Source organism: Eschrichtius robustus, chromosome 9 (assembly GCF_028021215.1).
Source record: "Eschrichtius robustus isolate mEscRob2 chromosome 9, mEscRob2.pri, whole genome shotgun sequence".
NCBI lineage: Eukaryota > Metazoa > Chordata > Mammalia > Artiodactyla > Eschrichtiidae > Eschrichtius > Eschrichtius robustus.
In genome coordinates this window covers 119,711,415-119,732,217 of record NC_090832.1, presented here as the reverse complement: position 1 = coordinate 119,732,217, position 20,803 = coordinate 119,711,415, and the positions used below count along the sequence as shown (strand labels likewise).

General features: G+C 36.9%; 1 protein-coding gene across 4 annotated transcripts in view; it reads right to left on the bottom strand.

The window, feature by feature from the left end:
• Positions 1-20,803, bottom strand: part of MYO6 (myosin VI) — a 138,173-nt gene that overhangs the window by 43,169 nt on the left and 74,201 nt on the right. For all 4 annotated transcript variants that reach the window (XM_068551647.1, XM_068551648.1, XM_068551649.1 and 1 more), the window contains exons 8-14: positions 19,890-19,987; positions 19,411-19,575; positions 12,921-13,001; positions 9,756-9,936; positions 4,638-4,782; positions 3,318-3,475; positions 1,850-1,941 (exon numbers count right to left, since the gene is read on the bottom strand). In XM_068551647.1, coding sequence (XP_068407748.1) covers positions 1,850-1,941; positions 3,318-3,475; positions 4,638-4,782; positions 9,756-9,936; positions 12,921-13,001; positions 19,411-19,575; positions 19,890-19,987 — 920 coding nt within the window. The remainder of the gene's footprint in view (positions 1-1,849; positions 1,942-3,317; positions 3,476-4,637; positions 4,783-9,755; positions 9,937-12,920; positions 13,002-19,410; positions 19,576-19,889; positions 19,988-20,803) is intronic.

The following is a 20,803-nucleotide window of genomic DNA, read 5'->3' as shown; positions in this document are numbered from 1 at the left end:
ACAAACAAGCTCCCTGCTGACATGAAATTTGTCTCTCCTATTATATATCCTCAATAGCCCTCAATCATCGTCTAAAGACAGGTAGAGCAGATTTATAACATTTATAGACAAACACTAACATCAAGGAAAGAGCAATTAACTGCAAATGGGCTCTAATATCTACACAGTGATATAAATGAGGAGTATATCATTGGGGAAAATAAACATAATTTAGAAGAATAATTTACAAATCAAAGTTAAGTTCCTGGATGTAATTCTGGTATCATCTTAAAATTAAAAAAAAAAAAAAAAAAAAAAGAGGAGGGAGGGATTTTATCACAGATGGGTGAGCAACGCAATGAGCTTAGGGTGATGTATATTTCAACCTTTTTTTCCCCTGAACGTCTAAATATTTCCTCCCACGAGACGTACTACTTAGAAAAGGTTTCTGTCATTCTAGAAGGCACTGTCTACTTGAACTCAACCTGAATTTGAACTTCACACATTTACTTTAAAGAATCATTATAAAAATAAACATGGATCAAGGCACTGTCTCCTCTTCATGTAGTTTCTACATAAAGCTTGCTGGGCTGGTGTGGAAGGGAAGAACGAAGGCTGATTAAGTGAGAAGCATACGTGCAAAACTTCACACAGTAATGAAAGGACTAAGGCTGCCAGATGAAACTTTTCAGAGGAACTATCCTAACTGATAGGTACTTGTTTTAACCTGTCTTACTTATGCCAGAATTGGTATAATATATAAGATATTATAAGATAAGGTATAAAAGTTGGAATGTACTAGGAAACCCATAAAGACAAAACACGATAAAAATGGGGGAAAGATGAATGGGATGGGAACAGGAAAGAAAATATTTCACATTTCAAGTCCAGAAACAGTGGGGAACTCAGAACACAGCAGTGCTAATACGAAGGGAACAGTGCTGTGAGCCGGCAGCCGGAAAGGAGGGTTCAGACCTGCAGAGGTCACTGAACTTCTGCAGTTTCTTCATCTGTAAAACAAAGGGCTGCACGAGATTAACAGATTAATTCTGAGTTCCCTTTAACTCTACTTTCTTCATTCAGTAAGACATATCTCAAACGGCTCAAAGGAAGGAAAGACAAGGGTTATCAGTAGGTGGAGAATTCCAAATACAAGGTAAAAAATGGTGAGTCTAATCACAAACCCACTGATCCAAAGCTACTTTTACTCACTGTGCGCTCTGAGGTGTGACAAAGGAACCTTCCTAGACTTGAGACTGTGAGTGTAGGCCACCAGTCATCTACTACGAGCAGGGGCAGGAAGTCCTTACTGGACCGGAGATGGTGTCCAGCCAAAAGCACCCCGCTGACAGGCCACTGGCAGTGCACAAGGTATCCTGGCAGGGAAAGAGCTGCCCGGAGGTGGGCCAGGCCAGCGGCCCCAGGGAATCTCCTGGCCTGGTGGCTTTCCTGCCATACGGAGAGAGGGCGAGCAGACAGCGGAGTGGACAGAAGCAGAGACACAGAGGAACAGGGGGAGATGCCCAGGTCAGGGCTGAGAGCAGACTATTGTTTGGCCGTGGCAGGAGTAGAGACAACAGAATCAGGAAAAGAAACAAGCAGAATTTCAAGTCTAGTAAAAGTCACTAGTAAGAAGCAAGAGACATTCACTTCCGAGGAGGTGCCTATTAAGAGTTTTTACTGGATCCCTAAGCCTCAGCTGTACCATTAACACTTCTGATGGGCCACTGGGGCCCACACTGGGCATCCCTGATTCCCTGGGCCACCTTACATCACACCCCATCCATCGGGCTATCTGCAGTATGTCTCTGTACCTTGAAATTTAAAACAGCTTAATGCAGTTCTTAAATCTAAATTGTATGGCAATTACCTCCTTCAGAATCCTTTCATTAAAAAATTGTTGAAGTTTTTCATTGCAGTAGTTGATGCAAAATTGTTCAAAACTGTTACGTTCAAAGTACTCTGAAAACAAAACCAGAATCAAGAGTCGTCATCAGATCAACTTCACATTAATAAATTTAACTTAGGATAAAATTTTGTTGTATCAGTGTTTAATTTAACATTAGGTTAAAAAATATACATATAATTGTTCCATACTCCCCAAATGCTCTTATTTCAAGACTTAAAATTTGATATGCATTAAAATTAAGTATTAAAAATACCTTCGCTTGACAAAAAGGTGTTTGGCAGATAAGATAAATGTCATATAGTAAAAGATGTAAAATATACGTCACTTGTAAAGATTTTTAAAGCACAGGTGCTAAAGCAATCTAAATCAAAGAAGAGAAATGACTTAAAATGTAAGTACTTTATATTTTTCTGTATAATCTGTAAAACAGTTAGAAAAAATATTATGGATACTAATGCATTTCTAAAATTAAGGGATTGTGTTACATTATTTCTAAGATCCCTGTAGCTCTAAAATGTCATGACTCTGTGTATGTGAGTGTTATACTAAAACGGTGCAGACCAGGAAACAAATGTCTGAAGATTACGAAATCTTAAGTCAGTGACACGTGTTTCTCTACCTTTGATCATAAGGTAATGCTTTATTGTAAATTTTAAAATATGTATTACATCGAAAACAAAACTCTGCCCCTCCCAAATGTAAACACTCATATCTTCCCTTGACAAAGGCAAACAAATCACGGAGGACACCACTTTTGCACAGAGGGAATGCTCACACTGATAAAGCCCCATATAAAAACGGTCAGACTTACTTTGAGATTTTTACAACACGGCAATTCCGAACAAAGCAGCATTCAGGTATCAGTGACTCGTTTCATTTCTGGTTATACACCTCCACAGTTGTTCTCAAATATCTATCTTGACAGCGTACTCATTTGGTGGAAATTAATTGGAAATAGCTATCTGTTGACAACTAACACTAATGATGAATTTTTTACACACAGTCATGAGTCTGGCCTGTGTGCTAGGTCAACCTGTACCCAGGTCTACGCTGGAGCCAATGGTTTTAATGACTTAATTCTCTTTATCAGCAGCACTCAAGACTTCACCTTTATCAGCTGTACTCATTTAAGAGTACAGAGACATCTCTACCTATAGTAGTTTCAATCAACATGTTTTAAGCATTAGTGTGACCAAAATCCATGAGTCTTTCCTTTCCTTTTTTTTTTGAAGCATTAGCTTCCTACTTAAATCGTATTATGAAATGAAATGGTGGTATGGACATATAACTGGAAGTGAATACCAGTTCCCTTGTAATACCTTTCATCAAGTGAAAGGTATTACGAGGGAAAAAATGTTTTTAAAATTTTATTTTAAATATGTGCGAAAATACCAAACAGCTACAAACTCACAAACAAAACTATACTTACCAAATCCAGCAATATCTAGGACTCCGATAAAATAGGATGATGTTTCAAAAGGAAAACACTGATTTACCCTGTTGACCACGTGATCGAAAAGATGGCTATAGACAGTCTTTGCCAAGGCATCCCGGGCGTTGTTTGCTTGCTCCACTTTCAGGGGTACCCTGTAAAAGAAGACCGTACCAACAGGAATTCTTCATAGTAATGTGTTGTAGAAATAATGCCATATTCCCAAGAACTAAGTACATATTCACTGTGAAGAACAAAATAAATAGTTACAAAATGTCATTCGTGAACAGAGACAGGTAAACGGGGCTAAGTAGAATACTTCAAGAGAATTATCTACAAGATAATTAGATTAAAAATCGATCACTGGGTAAAAGAACATTAGGCTCAAAAAATCTTTTTAACCTTAATTTATACCTCACTGTACGTGTTGAATATATAAAAAAATTATTCAGAGGAATAATCTTCCATATGACTTTCTTAAATGCAAAAGAAATTGTGTTTAATTCAAGACCACTTTAAATGTCAGAAACTTGGTTAACACTGTTTAGGAAAAAAATGTTTACATCTTAAAATCCAAACTGTCCAACTCTACTCTTTCATATAAATAACTACACGGTATAACAGTGTTGGACGCTGCAGATACAGATAGACAGTCCGATGAAGAGAGGCTGCCACAGGAAAGAATTTCCAAACACTGTGCTAAATGCTGTCATAAAGCGTGAGGCCCTGTGGCAATACCAGAAAAAATTATCAAAATTTGGAAGTAACCTTAAAAGTCATTCAGGTCAGACCAATACTTGAATCCCTTCTAAACAGTGATTTTCCAACTTACATTTCTTGTAACAGAACCCTTTCCTAAAGGGACTCTTATGTGGACACGCCATACTTAAGACACAAAAAAGAACGGCTTTGGAACACAGGGGAAACGGAGGACATGATTGCTGAGAGGACCACCCACCCACCTGTGCTTTTACCAGCCTTCCCTTGGGTTCCAGAAATCTCTCCAAGGAACCATGCAACTGTAGGGCACTATTATACATCCTCCTCGCTGAGATTTTCTTCATAATAATAATCTGCAGTTGGCTTAGCAAAGAATCAGGCTAAGCATACCTTGCTAATATTTCCCAAAGTAAGAGTTACTGAATTCTCTGAGTGGCTAAAAGATCTTTTTTATCCTTATTTTTTTTACTTTGTTGAAAATTTTTTGAAATATGTCACTAGAAACTCACTGTCTGCCTTATTCAGCAAGCGATAGAGGACCTGGCTTTTTTCCCCACAAGGCAGGATTTTTACAGAGCAATGAGTGAGGGAACTTACTTTATCACGGTTCCTTTGGTGCCCCCTGCTGTTGTTAGCATGACTCTTGTAGTTAAACTTACACGAAGATCATCTTGATCCAAACCCAGTAATTCAGCACAATACTCCAATGACTGAGTAGATTTATTCTTCAGATTACAGCCACCTAATGAACACATATTTCAATTCGAAATTAATAAACATTATGTAAACCAGATTTTCAAGATGCATTTCTTAGAAGTACACTTCACTTACATAAAACTATGGACTAGACAAGGCTTAGTTGTGACTTTTAATTTCACCTCGCTTGTTCCCCGCCCTTGTCAGACACTCACACTGCCAAGGTCATTGGGAGACCCTCACTCAGGGCAGCCCATGATACAATCCGTTCAGCCCATCAATTTTAGCCTGTCACAGTTTCATTTTTTAATGACCCTGCAAGCAAAATATACTAATGATAGATTATAATCCTTGTTAATATATTAAAATAAATCTCTGGAATAACAGAGTGCCTTATCACTAAAATCATACAACTGCAGAAAACATCAAGGAGTAATTTCAGTGGTAAATGTTGTGAGGCACCGGAGTAGGTCAGTGTGGGTGTGGACGTTTGTCTATGTGTGTGGGGGGGTGTGTGTGCACATGCGTGTGCTCGTGAGGCTCGGGGACAAAGGAAGAGGGTGAGGAGGGCACGGCTATCTCCTGTACATCGTATCTATAGATTTCTATTTATGGAGCTTGTATTAAAAAGTTTTTTCTAGAAGGACAGAATACGACAGTGCTTAGACTCGGGGCTGTTCTGGCTCTACAACTTACTAGTTGTGTGACCTTGAACGAGTTACTTATTCTTTCTGTACTCAGTTTCCTCACCCATATAATGAGAATACTAACTGTACTAGCCTAATAAGGTTGTTATGAAGATTAATAAGGTTATATACGTGAAGTGCCTGGAATAGTGTCTGGTACCTAATAAGCACTATATGAAGGTACCTATAATTATTATCTTATTACTACTAATATTAAAAATAATAAACATTTTATTAACATTTTTATGGTTTAGTGCTTATAAATGATTCATTTTAAGACTAATTTCAAAATTACAAAGAATGTATGAAACCATAATGAGAATTTTATCATGACAAATTAATACACTATTTAACAGACTGCTCTCAGGAGAGATAAACCATGAGATCTTACATGAATAAGGGGTTGTCAAGACAATCCATTGGGGGAAAGAACAGCTTTTCAAACAAATGGCACTGGACAACTGGACATCCACATGTAAAAGAATGAAGTTGGACCCCTACTTCACACCATACACAGAAATTAACTCAAAATCAATCAAAGACCTAAAGGTAAGAGTAACACTATTAGACTCTTAGAAGAATACAGACATAAATCCTTGTGATCTTGGACGAGGTAATGGCTTCCTAGATATGGCACCATAAGCAACAAAAGAAAAACAGACAAACTGGATTTCATCAAAATGAAAAACTTTTGTGCTTCAAAGAACATTATCCAAAAATGAAAAACACAACCCGCAGTTTGAGAGAAAATATTTGCAAATTATATATCTGATAAGGAACTTCTATTTAGAACATATTAAAAAACTCTTACAACTCAATAATAAAAAGGCAATCCAATTAATAAGTGAGTAAAGAACATAAGTAGTCCTTTCTCAAAAAAAGATATACAAATGGCCAATACAGTTGAAAATATGCTCAACATCATGAGCCATCAGGAAAATGCAAATAAAAACCACAATGAGGTAGCACCTCGCAGGCACTAGGGTGCTAAGAATGTAAAACCCTTCAGTTACTTTGAAAGTCAATTCCTCATAAGGTTAAATATAGAATTACCCTATGACTCAGCAATTCTACTCCTAGGCATACACCCAAGAGAAATGAAAACATGTGTCCACACAAAAACTTGCACACAAATGTTTATAGCAGCATAATTCATAACAGCCAAAGGTGGAAGCAACCTAAAAGTTCATCAAATAACAAATGGATAAACAAATGTGGTATATCTATACAATGGAATATTACTCAGCAATAAAAAGAAATGATGCACTGACACATGTTAAAACATGGATGAACCTTGGAAACATTATGCTAACTGAAAGAAGCCAGTCACAAAGAGCACACATTGTATGATTCCATGTATATGAAATGCCCATGAGAGGCAAATTGATAGAGACAAAGTAGAACAGTGGTTGCCTAAAGGCTAGGGATTTGGGAGGAAATGGGGCGGGGTGGGGGGGAAATGACGAAGGGTATAGGGTTTGTATCTGGAGTGATGAAAATATTCTAAAACTGAATACAGTGATTGTTGCACAACTCAATATGAATTATACTTCAATAAAGCTGAAAAAAAGAATAAGGGGAGAGGAATACTTAGAAGATATATTAAACCTTTAATTCTTTGAAAGTAAGATTACTACTAATTTCTAGTTTATACACACATACACATTATCTAAAATTACATAACTCAAAAAGTTGACCAACAATAATTGATTAATTCATTTAAATACTTCTTTTTCTTTTTTTTACTATTCTGCAGTTTCTTACACACTTCCAGGAATTATGTAAGGCTAGCATAGAAAAAAATTTATTTTAAAAGTTTCAAAAGGGCAAAATACTGTGAAATAACGCAAGGCTTTTCATGTCACTCCCTTTCCAAAAAAGAACTTCTTTGAACACATTTTACATTAGTTGTTATAATAATGTATGTTTTTGTTATGTGGAATTTTAAAAACATAGGAAGTGCCTAGAGGTATTCTTTGCATTTCCATCATGAAAAAACTTTTAAATAGCAGTGGGAGCTGTCTAAACATTTACTGAAGAATAAAATTTCTGATAAAATAATTACGAATATCCAGAGCTTTTTCAAATTGCAAGGTCATGCCAAATTTGAGCTCTCTAGGGCAGGAAAAATCAATTCTGATTAGAAAGAAACCATCAGAATCTATAGGAAAGATCATAGGAAGGATGAAGATTAATATAATAAAATCTTAGCTATTAAAATAAAAATAGCCTAGTTGATTAATTCTCTGGATTCATTGCTTCATTCCAATCTGCTCTGCTTTCTGCTCATTTTCCCTTCAACAGAAGGAAGTTTGAGAAGAAAAATAAAAGATTATGTGAATATCTGCTATGTGCCTTTGGACCATTTAAGTGCTTTTCAACTAACCAGATCATGCCACATTTATGATCCTCTGTGTACATCTGCATGTTTACCACACGGTAATAACATGAGGTGCGTGAAAATGCCACCTATCACTTCTAACAACACGTCCAAAGTGTGCATTAATTTTTCTAAACTTTTTTGGATATCACTTAGAACTCCTACACGCTCCCTTGGTATAACAATGCTACAGAGCAAACGAAAATGTATTCTAACATTCATTACATTTTCAAATCCCTCAAAAAAAACTAATAACAATTTTAATGCATACTAAGAACATACCTGATTTTGCTTGGTTTTTCTTTTTGTTTCTTTTATTTTAATCTGGGAGTAATCTGCATTTTTATTTTACTTATTCATTAAAAAACACTTAAGAGTGATTACTACATGCCAGATGAAAGTATTCACAACATTCTACAAATATTTAACTCATTTATTCCTCTCTATAACATGAGGTAAGGCCTGTTATTTATTATTCCTAGTTTACAGGTGAGGAAACCGAGACACAGAGAGGTTAAGTTCCTGGCCCAAGGTCACACAGGCAGGTAACATACGGTGAAAAGCCTGGCCCAAGACCACGTGCTCTTACGCACCACACTCTGTCACACCTGATGTTGATGTCACAGCACCGCGGACACTCAGTCTGAAAGCCACTCAGACTGTCAACTTCCATCTGCTCAGAAGGTTCAGTGACAGGGGGCAATGAGGGGCAGTTATCACACGTACTGGAGTTAGTCAGACGTGGGTAGAACCGGCTCTCACACCTACAACTTCACTAATGACCATATTACTTAAACTTCTGCACAGGTCCTACTTCTGTAAAATGGAGATAATATCCTCTACCTCATTATCTTTATTAAGTTCAGATTATGATTATGATGTTTATGACGAAACACAGTATATGAAGGGTCTTGCACGTAGCAGACACATTTTTTTTAATGTTCTTTTTCCTTCCTCTTGTGCCCTTTTCCTTATATGCAAACTACTGCTAGGAAAAAACACTTCTCATGGATTATTTCTTCATTATTTTACGAATGAAAAATCCAAGGCTTAGAGAGCTTCTGGGATCTGCCACTAAAGCCCATGTTATTGACTACTATATTATAAATGGTGCTTTCGATTTTTTTAAAACTCTTTTAAACAATGTATTTATGCAGGAGTCAACAATCTTCTTCTCTAAAGAGTGAGGTTTTAGGCTTTGCCGGCCATCCAGTCTCTGTCACAACCCCAACTCTGCCACTACGAAAGCTGGCATAGGCAAGACATAAATAAATGTGTGTGGCTGTGTTCTAACAATACTTTATTTACAAAAACAGGCAGCTAGTCAGATTTGACCATGAGTCATATAGCCTGCCAACTCCCGCATTCATGGATCAAACTTAAGATCATATAAAAAGCCTTACTATTTACGTAGAGACTGAAACAATACAGTTGAAAAGTTACTGCAGTGCAGGCATTTAAATGATCTGTTCAATCTGCATCAAGCTTAACCTGCTTTCATTTCCCAGTAACAATGTATATGGGCTTTCATGTATTCAATTATCCTAATTAACCATTCCAAGTTTAGATCAATGAACCAGAGAAATGTCAAAATACCTTAAAAGATGGTAGAGAGAATTATTATGTTCACTTATTGGAAAAGATTAATATCACCTGAATTCAACATTTAACCAAATATGACCCTGGTAGTCAGGATTATTTATCCTTCACAGAACGAGTTTATTCCTCATCCGTATCACTGATTTATTCAACAAGAGCTCATAATAACTAATAATGCAGCATCCTACAGTTGCAAGATTTATCACATAATACAATATATTCTAGAAATGTAGGGTGTTAACAAACCTGCACACAGAGTAAATTTTCATAGGACAATTAAATGACAGAACTTCTAATTGTACTCCTTTTTAAAATAAAGCAAAACAAAAAGACCACAGGAAAACAGAAAAAAACCTGAAGTGCTGCCGGCTTCCTCAAAATCAATATTTCCAAGGTGCAGGACACCAGCTACTACCCGGAACAGATCAAGCTTTTCTTCATCATCCAAACCAATCTTTTTCATGGCTGTGCACATTCTAATAAAATCTCCATGGTCATCTAACAAAGGATCTTTCAAGGAGCCTGCCTTAAGATACTACAAAACAAGAAGACATCAATTAACTGTGGTTTACATTATTTAAGTATACTAACACAACTACACAACGTCTATTCACTATATAACATGCAAAAATAAAAAGTGTCAATCATAAAACTTTAGTGTTCCAACACATTCAAAAACTGAATGACTGGGCAAAGTGTGCCCAGGATTTATGTATTATTTCTTTCAATGACATGTGAAATCTACAACTATCTCAATAAAAATTTCAGTCAAAAATGGAATGAGATGTTTTCCAATTTAATTACAATTTTAACTCTAAAACTAGGATATTATATAAAAATATAAACTGAATGAAAGTGAAGGGAATATCAGTGCTTGGAATGAATCAACATGAAACCATAGGTCAAAAAGAACTGAGGTTTTAAAAAACTGTAATAAAAATTTACATCTGAAACTTAGCATTACACTCCTTCAGGTTAACTGCCATCAACTGCACCAATATTCAACAGCAGTAACGACTGGACAGGCTAACAACAATGTTCATGGCCTGGGAATTAATTTTTAAACCTTTCCGTATTAGTATATATGAGGTAAAGTGTATTAGTAAGCATTACGCTTATGCTAAGAATTTGTGCAATGACTGAAAACATTTCCAAAAAAATGAAGAGAAAATTTGCTTTCTCTCCTAAAAGAACGTGCATCTAAAGTATTCATTTACTAGAACCTATAACAAACTCAGAAAAAGGAAGAAGAAAAGTCAGCCCTGCAGAAACTAGAAGGAGGAAAAAAAAATTACTGGACACAGAAAGACTGGACTAGCAATTTTCCAGAACTTGAGAATGAATAAGTAAAATTAAACATTAGGTAACAGCATCAGAATTAACTGGTCATTAAAGACGCCCCTAGGAGATGTTTTTTTTTCCTCCAGGTTGCCAATCGCTTCCCGGCTAAATTTGTAATTTCCTTTCCACACAAGTCTTTAAAATGTTTAATTATGCATGTGTAAAATTTCTGGAAAATGTCTAGACAAAGAAATTTAATTTTATTCTTAAAGAAAACAATCACATGCAGCCAAATTTAGAACAAAGCACACATCGTGCAGAATTTTTAGTCTTGCAATTGAACGGTTACTTCATTTAAAAACTGTTTCTAATCAGATGTCAATGAATATATTGCTATCACAGCAGACTAAAAATACTGCATTCTCCTGAAACTAATACACAGCTTAAAGACATGCCAATGGAACTAGGCAAAAGATTCTAAATAGTCAAAATGATCACCTCATCCTCCTGATAAAGAAGACAATAAAAAGCAATTTAAACATATTAAATCCATTATTCACTTATATATTTTTATATATAAACCCAGTAATATGAATAAGATTCCTAACAAACTATGTTGACTCTAGAATCAGGAAGTGTACATTTTCTTCCTAAGAGAGCACAAAGACTGCTACTCTTTGGAGAGTAAAATCCAGTTTTCTTTCCTCTCCACCCAGTTTTTTTTTTAAGGTAAAGCTACTTTCATTTTTTATTTATTTATTTATTTATGGCTGTGTTGGGTCTTCGTTTCTGTGAGAGGGCTTTCTCCAGTTGCGGCGAGCGGGGGCCACTCTTCATCGCGGTGCGTGGGCCTCTCACTATCGCGGCCTCTCTTGTTGCGGAGCACAGGCTCCAGACGCTCAGGCTCAGCAGTTGTGGCTCACGGGCCTAGTTGCTCCGTGGCATGTGGGATCCTCCCAGACCAGGGCTCGAACCCGTGTCCCCTGCATTAGCAGGTGGATTCTCAACCACTGCGCCACCAGGGAAGCCCTCCACTCAGTTTTTTCCATGGTAAAAGATCAAATTTATATATGCATATATTTTTTCCTTTGGGATAGCTACAGTATCCCAACAGGAAATATCCCTATTATCTTAGTGGAAAAAATACAATTTCTATATTTCAATGATGCCAAATAAAAATATAGGTTATCATAACAAAGGAAGATACCATAATAAATATTAATGTCACTTCTTAATGTTCCAACCATGGATGTAATATAAAGTTTACATACATCTGTGTCTAAAATGATAAATAAAATGTCAACTTAAAAATTAACTGCAGACACATCTGCTTAGAATTCAAATTAATGGGAATTTGTAGTTGCTTTCTGTTCTTTTCTATGAATATATTAAAGATATAATTCACCTCACCATTTTGAAAGTAGTCAAAAACATCTGACTCACAAATGCAGGGGCATTAAAAACCGAGAATAAAACCTTGTTCACTTAAATATAAATCTTTTAATAAAATAAAGACAATATGAACTAGTCCCTATAATTAATCCTGACTTAGGATTTCATAATTTAAGCTCCCTGAGTAGATGCCACTTAATCCCACTTATTACTTAAACACTGCATATTAAAATTTATAAAAGTTGCAGTAGATTTTTAGATTAAGGATTTAATGTTTTTAAAATAATACTTAATGGTATAATTATATCTACTTACTCTTAGAAATACAATGATTTAGTAAGACCTATACACAAAACTTTTCATAATATATTACAGAAACATGATGTTTTAAAGAGAAATATTAAATAATACATAAGCATTAGTTCACAAGAATGCTCACTCTACTTATTGTCTACATCAAAGCTTACTTCGGCCTTGACATAGACAATAAATTATGAAGGACATACTTTATACTTAATCACAAATGGGTAATATGAGAGTAAGTTTCAAAAATGTCAGCAAAGGATGATTCTTAGGCAATCTGATGCCCTCATGCCGGGAAAATAACAAGAGGAGAGCAGTGCACTGAGGTCCCACCAAGAAGACCCAGAACCTGTGGCTTCTGCAGATACCAAAAGAGGTGTAAAGTACTTCTCGGCGAGAGGTGTGGATGAGTATTTAGGTTTTATACGCATAAGCCTCAAAGTAAGAGATCTTACTTGGTTTCCAAAATAAAAAATAGAATACATCTTTCAGCACAATTTTTTTGTATTAAAGATTATAATTTTTTTTAAAAGGCTACTTTACCTCAGGACTTTTTCGGTTCTGTAAAATGTGTTTGTCAGTTTCCTTGTTAGCAAAGTATCTAGTGCAGCCTCGGTTTAAATACTATGACAAAGAAATTTAAAATATAATTAACAAATATGATCCACAGGAAAACAATACAAAGGAAAACACAACTTATCAAATAGTGCTAACTCTAAAGAATTTCTAAACATAACCTGAGTATCATTTAATCTCTCAATTAAAATCAATACTTCTATATATCATAAACATTTCATTCTTACTAATCACAGCAGAGATGGTGAAAATCCTAACCTGACAATAGATTACATTACATGATTAACATAAAAACCAATACCATAAAGCTTTCCTATTTTTCAAAGGCAGCAATTTTTTAAAAATATATATCTCCAGTTTATTCATTTTAAACATCTTTATTGGAGTATAATTGCTTTACAGCATTGTGTTAGTTTCTGCTGTATAACAAAGTGAATCAGCTATATGCATACGTATATCCCCATATCCCATCCCTCTTGCGCCTCCCTCCCACCCTCCCTATCCCACCCCTCTAAGTGGTCACAAAGCACGGAGCTGATCTCCCTGTGCTACGCAGCTGCTTCCCACTAGCTATCTATCTTACACTTGGTAAGCATATGTATGTCCATGCCACTCTCTCACTTCATCCCAGTTTACCCTTCCCCCCACCCCATGTCCTCAAGTCCATTCTCTATGTCTGCGTCTTTATTCCTGTCATGCCCTTAGGTTCATCAGAACCATTTTTTTTTAAGATTCCATATAGATGTCTTAGCATTCGATATTTGCTTTTCTCTTTCTGACTTACTTCACTCTGCATGACAGACTCTAGGTCCATCCACCTCACTACAAAATAACTCAATTTCGTTTCTTTTTATGGCTGAGTAATATTCCATTGTATGTATGTGCCACATCTTCTTTACCCATTCATCTGTCGACGGACACTTAGGTTGCTTCTATGTCCTGGCTATTATAAATACTGCTGCAATGAACATCCCTTGATCATCACGCAGTGTCCTTCCTTCTCTCTTGTAACATTCTTTATTTTAAAGTCTATTTTATCCGATATGGCTATTGCTACTCCAGCTTTCTTGTGATTTCCATTTGCATGGAATATCTTTTTCCAACCCCTCACTTTCAGTCTGTATGTGTCCCTAGGTCTGAAGCGGGTCTCTTGTAGACAGCATATGTACGTGTCTTGTTTTTGTATCCATTCAGCCAGTCTATGTCTTTTGGTTGGAGCATTTAATCCATTTATATTTAAGGTAATTATCGATATGTATGTTCCTATTACCATTTTCTTAATCATTCTGGGTTTGTTTTTATAGGTCTTTTCCTTCTCTTTTGTTTCCTGCCTAGAGAGGTTCCTTTAGCATTTTTTGTAAAGCTGGTTTGGTGGTGCTGAATTCTCTTAACTTTTGCTTATCTGTAAAGTTTTTATTTTCTTCATCGAATCTGAATGAGATCCTTGCCAGGTACAATAATCTTGGTTGTAGGTTTTTCCCTTGCCTCACTTCTAATATGTCCTGCCACTCCCTTCAGGCTTGCAGAGTTTGTACTGAAAGATCAGGTGTTAACCTTATGGGGATTCCCTTGTATGTTATTTGTTGCTTTTCCCTTGCTGCTTTTAATATTTTTTCTTTATACTTAATTTTTCATAGTTTGATTAATATGTCCTGGCGTGTTTCTCCTTGGATTTATCCTCTATGGGACTCTCTGTGCTTCCTGGACTTGACTGACTGTTTCCTTTCCCATGTTAGGGAAGTTTTTGACTATAACCTCTTCAAATATTTTCTCAGACCCTTTTTTTTTCTCTTCTTCTGCGATCCCTATAATTCGAATGTTGGTGTGTTTAATGTTGTCCCAGAGTTCTCTGAGACTGTCCTCAATGCTTTTCTTTCTTTTTTCTTTATTCTGCTCCCTGGCCGTTATTTCCACCATTTTATCTTCTAGCTCACTTATCCGTTCTTCTGCCTCAGTTACTCTGTTGATTCCTTCTGGAGTATTTTTAATTTCAGTAATTGTGTTGTTCATACGTGTTTGTTCGGTCTTTAGTTCTTCTAGATCCTTGTTAAATGTTTTCTGTATTTTCTCCATTCTGTTTCCGAGATTTTGGATCATCTTTACTATCATTACTCTGAATTCTTTTTCAGGTAGGTTGCCTATTGCGTCTTCATTTATTTGGTCTTGTAGGTTTTTACCTTGCTCTTTCATCTGTGACATCTTTTTTTGGCGTTTCACTTTTTTTTTGATGGGTGGTGCTGTATTCTTGTCTTACTGGTTGTTTGGCCTGAGACATCCAGCACTGGAGTTTGCAGGCAGTTGGATACAGCTGGGTCTTGATGCTGAGATGAGGACCTCCAGGAGGCCACACTCCGATTGATATTCCCTGGCGTCTGAGTTTCTCTGTTAGTCCAGCAGTTTGGACTCGGAGCTCCCACCACAGGAGCTCAGGCCCGACCTCTGGCCTGGGAACCAAGATCCTGCAAGCATGTGGCAGGCGAAGTCATGGTCCTCCAAAGACACGGACATCCAAATCCCTGGAACCACTTGGCTGGGGCGCGGTGATGGGGACCTGGAGTCACCGGAGGGGCAGGGTGGTGGCCTGAGGCACACAGGGCGGCCTGGTGTCCTCGGGGTCAGAACCGGGCCACGTACGCCGCCCATGCCGCCCAGCGCACCAGGGACTCCGCCTGGGCTTGACAGGCGTCTGCACCCCGGATTCACATCTGAGCCCCAGATTTACGGCAGTGACCCCAGTTTTACGTCTGAGGCCCCAAATTTACATCTCAAAGGTAGCAATTTTAAATCTTCTCAGGGTTAAATCTTATTGAAAATACAGTTCATAAGATATGAACTAAATATGTAAAAAGTCTCAAATAAGGGCCCACACTGTGGGTTTGATATTTTGAGTAATATTTTAAACTCTGAATAATTAACAAATAATATTCTTGAGTTTCTTAATTTTTGATTTTTACAATCAGTCCTTCAAAACATGCCTTTCATACTGACTGACAGTTAACACTAATTGTACATAAATTACAACACTTGCTTTATGAACCTTCACAGGTATTCAAAGAACAATTTCAGCTTTTATCTCAATGATTTACTTTCCTGCCCAGAAGCCTTTAAAGGCTAAGTGCTTTGAAAACACAGAATAAGGGAAGCAGCTGAGAAGAAAATAATATACAGGTCTTGAAGAGAATCTTTTACCCACACTTAAGGGGTGGGGGTCATTCAGGAAGGACATGCACAGGGAACAGGAAGAGAAAATTTTTTAAACATCAGCTTTTCTTAAATCAGGTCGCTAGGATTCCACTGTCCCATGGCATGAATTCCAAGGTTAACTATATCGATAACATATTATATACCAAGAAAAAATTTACAGTAAATTTTGAAAGATTTAGGGATAAATTAATACTTTAGATGATCAATGCATTTATCTCCCCCATTACAGTGAAATATTAAAATACAGTTAAAACCAGAAAATAATATGCAATGAATTTTTCTTTGTAGCCTAGAATCTTGGGGGAAAGAATAAAATAGAAGGGAGAGGGGATAATACTGATGAGCATTTTCAATTGACCGTTTCAAAACAGAGCTCTTTTATTTAGTAGAATAATAGTAGCTTAACTATATAGAGCCAAAACAAATGTTTTCTTTGCTAGCAAGAGTTTTATCCACCCGCCCCAACTGTTTTATCAAATACTTGGCTTTTGGACAGATGGACTTAATATTAAAACCTAAGAAAAATACTTGTTTCTTCTAACTTTTCTGTAACTAGAAAGCTATAGCTATTCTTGTCACCCATTCTCATTCTATCCAAGCTTTATTTATATTCAAGGATTCTTGCATGACTATAACGAATGCTTCCATGGAACATGTGCAAAAATATTTCAAATTTTTGAATAATGCAAGCATTTTAAACCTTTTATTTTCTAAAGTGCATGTGGAGTTAATATGGGTGTTTTCAAACAGATGTATCTCTACAATTCTTTACATACTAATTTGGATAGAATAGTGACCAAAAAAACGGGGGGGGGGGGGAAAGCGTTCACCCTGCTGTAGGGTTTCTCCTTTGTCTTTACAACTTTACCCCTGAGTTATAACTGGAGGCCTAAACTAAACCCGAGGAAAACCTGTTGAAATGACCAACACACTTTTAAGTCACTCTAAGGCAGAATCATTTGGGGGAAGGAATACAGAGGTGTGTGTACACCTGCCTGAGAGGAATATCCAAGATGGCAGGTGTTTTTGGATGAAAGGTAATGCTGTTCCACGAGTTTCCTCTTACCAGCAAGAGGACTCTCCCAGTTCATGCCACAGAGACAAGAAACTCTCTGACCTGATAAAGCATTTCAGTGGCTGCCCCCTTAGGATGGCTGTCCTTGTGCCAGGGAAGACTGTACATTCTGAGACACAGAAACTATGTTCCCAAGCCCCCAAGTAGAAAGAAATGCTATATTAAGACAAGAATAGTCACATCACTTTATCATTAACTCAGTGTTGACAAAGCCACATCATCATTATTAAATTTTATATGATTCATATTAATTTATATTCCTGTTCTCAAAATCATTGTAGAGAAATGCCTCTTCTACTGTCATGAAGATAATGTGGGCAACTAACTTCAAATTCCAATTAATTTGGTGAGTTCTAGAGAAGGTTAAACATTTCAGAATTATATAAATAGATGCAGTTATAAAGCCTTTTAAAACAACAGAGTTTTTACATTTCCAAATATACATGAAAAGAAATTGATCGACGTAATAAAAGAAGAAGCCGGGTTGCAAATACACACACACACTCAGACACTGAACAATAATTAAGCATAAACGTGTGCCGTGATTCTCAAATGGAGGACTTCTGGCCAGAGAGGACTATGAGAATCCCCTGGAGAGCTTCACACAAACTGCATTCCCTCCCCGCACCCCGTGACTCCCGTGTCCCACACAGGGACACTACCTTCTAGCTGAGAATCTGGCACGCTAGCCACCCCCCAGTCACCACTTCCTGAAACTCAGTATTGACTGGTGATCCTTGGCACTCCTGATTTCCTTGTACTTCCCTCACAACTCCACCTGTGCTTTCTTTCTGGGGCAACTCTTCATCTGCTCATCCTCTTCAACTCCAGAGTTTGGATCCTGGCACATGCTTTTCTACATTGTGCAATCTCTCTGGACAGCCTCAACTACTCACTGTCACAGTTGCAACTACCACCAGGGTACGGACGTCTCCCAAACCTGTCCCTGCAGCACTGACCTGACCTTAGTTCACCCAAGAGTCCTCCAAACAGCTCCACTCTGATGACCCACAGGCTCCAAAACTGGACTCATCCTACACGCCATACATCTTCCATCTGGCCCCAATGTGGTACCTACAGCCACCCAGTGACCCTAATCGTATTTTGGAAAATCATTCTAGACTCCTCCTTCTCCTTATCTACTTCAGTCTCCAAGTCCTGCCAATTTTACCTCCTCCTATTTCACACATCCCCTCCTCAGTAACCCTGCCATCGCTAAAACAAATTCAGGCACTGAGTAACTGCTGCGTCACCTAAAGCCACAGGTTCCCAACCCATTTACCCACGGCTGCAATTTCTATCCATCCCCTCCCCTACCCTCTTAAAGCTATCTTCCATATTAAACCCAGAGGTAAGTACAGACCTGATATCCAACTTTCTACTTAACGCCCTTCGATCAGCTCCTTACTCACCACAGAAGTAAGACCAAACTCTCTAGCCTCACCTCCCACCCCTTCCTGTCCTACCATTTAAGCTATTTCCTGCCTTTCTTTGTTCATCTTTTTGCATCTACCAGGAACACCTCTGCATGTTTCTTCCTCTAGTTATAGTTAACACTTGAAAAGCCTTCAGGATTCTGATCCAGCATCAACTGTTCCAGTAAAGTTTTTCCAAAATCACCAGCACCCTATGCATCTCTCTCACTTATCATTTGACATATCAGTCAGACTGTGTGTGTGTGTGTGTGTGTGTGCGTGTGTGTGTGTGTTTCCCACCAATTTAAGTTACTCAGAAGCAGGAACTGTGCCTCATTTATCTTTTTAACTCTGGCACAATGCCTGGTACCCAATGGGTAAGGAATAAATATTTGTTGAACTGAATTAAGGAAGACAAGTAGGGGTCCTTTATTAATTCAGTGGTCAAACTATTTTTTTACAAATAAGTCAAAGGTAACGTTAAAGCTAGCATTACGGAACTATTATAAACTTCTTATTGAGTTTAAGGGGTTTAGCATCTATCCTTTTACCTATCCCATTATGTACCTCCTCATACAGTGTTATAAACTCAGCAGTAAATGTCAATACAGATCTACTTAGTACAAAAGTCATTCTATCCTATTACACTGAATTTAATGTAAGTTATATGCAACTAGACATCAAAATCCACTGAAATAAGTTTTAGAATAGAAGGCAACTCAATTTGCAAAAACTGTATGAAATTTCTTTTCATCCAACCTACCCGAAAATTATCTGGGGAGCTCAAATGAAGTCTTTCCCTAGTATCTTCAGAAGCACCAGCACACAACCTATAAAAGATATGATAATTCCTTTCCTCTTTGCCTTGAACACAGATCCTAGATTTCTCTAGAAGATAATGCGAAACAAATCCTCCAACAACTGAACTCTAAAAAACAAAACAGAGAAATTACGTTTTTGCATTTAAAGTCTTAAAGTATAACCTACCAATGTTAAATTATCTTTTCTACCAAAGAGGTTGTAATTTATGAAATAAAGGGGAAAAAAACAGATAACTAAATGTAAGTTTACAGTATTTACAGAGATCACAGTGAACATATATATTATCCCAACTGTTTAAAAGAGGAAAATTTAAATATATTTGCCATGAGTTCAAGTACAGCACCAACTCTATCAAGACCCTCCCTGTATTTTCCAAAAACACTCCCCAAACATATTACCCCGAAACTCACTCTCACTTACCTTTTCATTGAAATGTATTTCTACAAATTTCCCAAATCGACTGCTATTATTGTTGCGAACAGTCTTTGCATTTCCAAAGGCTTCTAAGAGTGGGTTAGCTATTGAAAAAGAAATGAAAATACGCCATCAGAAAGTTAGCATGAAGGACAATTACAAAGCAACATGCATAGTGTGTTTCCATTTATTAATAAACTAAATAACTAGAAAAGTATTCTCAGAAACTTGTAATGTCAAAGTACAATACATTACAAGTATTCTCACTTGTAACGTCAAATCCCACAAATATTTATTGACTACCACTATGTGCGGGCCCTATTAAAGTGCAAGAGATGGAAAAGTTACTCAAAATTTATTTTAAAAAAAAAAAAAGTAAGTGTTATGAGAAAGACTAAATTTTCAAAAGTCACTAGGTTGCAAAATTTATAACTCAACTTTAAAAATTACTCCCTAAAAATTTTATGGTTTTCACATCAGCCCTACAAGAGCAGTGATGATAGTAAAGAAAACAGCAAGCTTCCTGTGATGAAATACAGGCAAGAAGTTATTAGTTGACTTACATTTAAAAATATACATTAATAAAACCTCCAGATTTAACATTTTTACATGCACATCCAACAAGATCTAACAAATAAGCATTTACAGAATTACCTACGAAAGGTTCTCAGAACAATAGTTCTTGAAATCCCAATGAACAAATGTAAAATTTTAACTGTCTTCATCATATAATTTCACACGTTCTCTCTCTCTCTCGCTCTCTCTCTACCTGACTGGAAAAGAGCTCCCAGAGTCTATTCTGGTACTCACCAGTCTTAACTATAAGCATACCAGATTAGTGTCAATCTTACTCACATATTCCTTCAATAACCTCATAAACTGCTTCATATGTTTACTGCTAGAATATTTCTCATGAAATC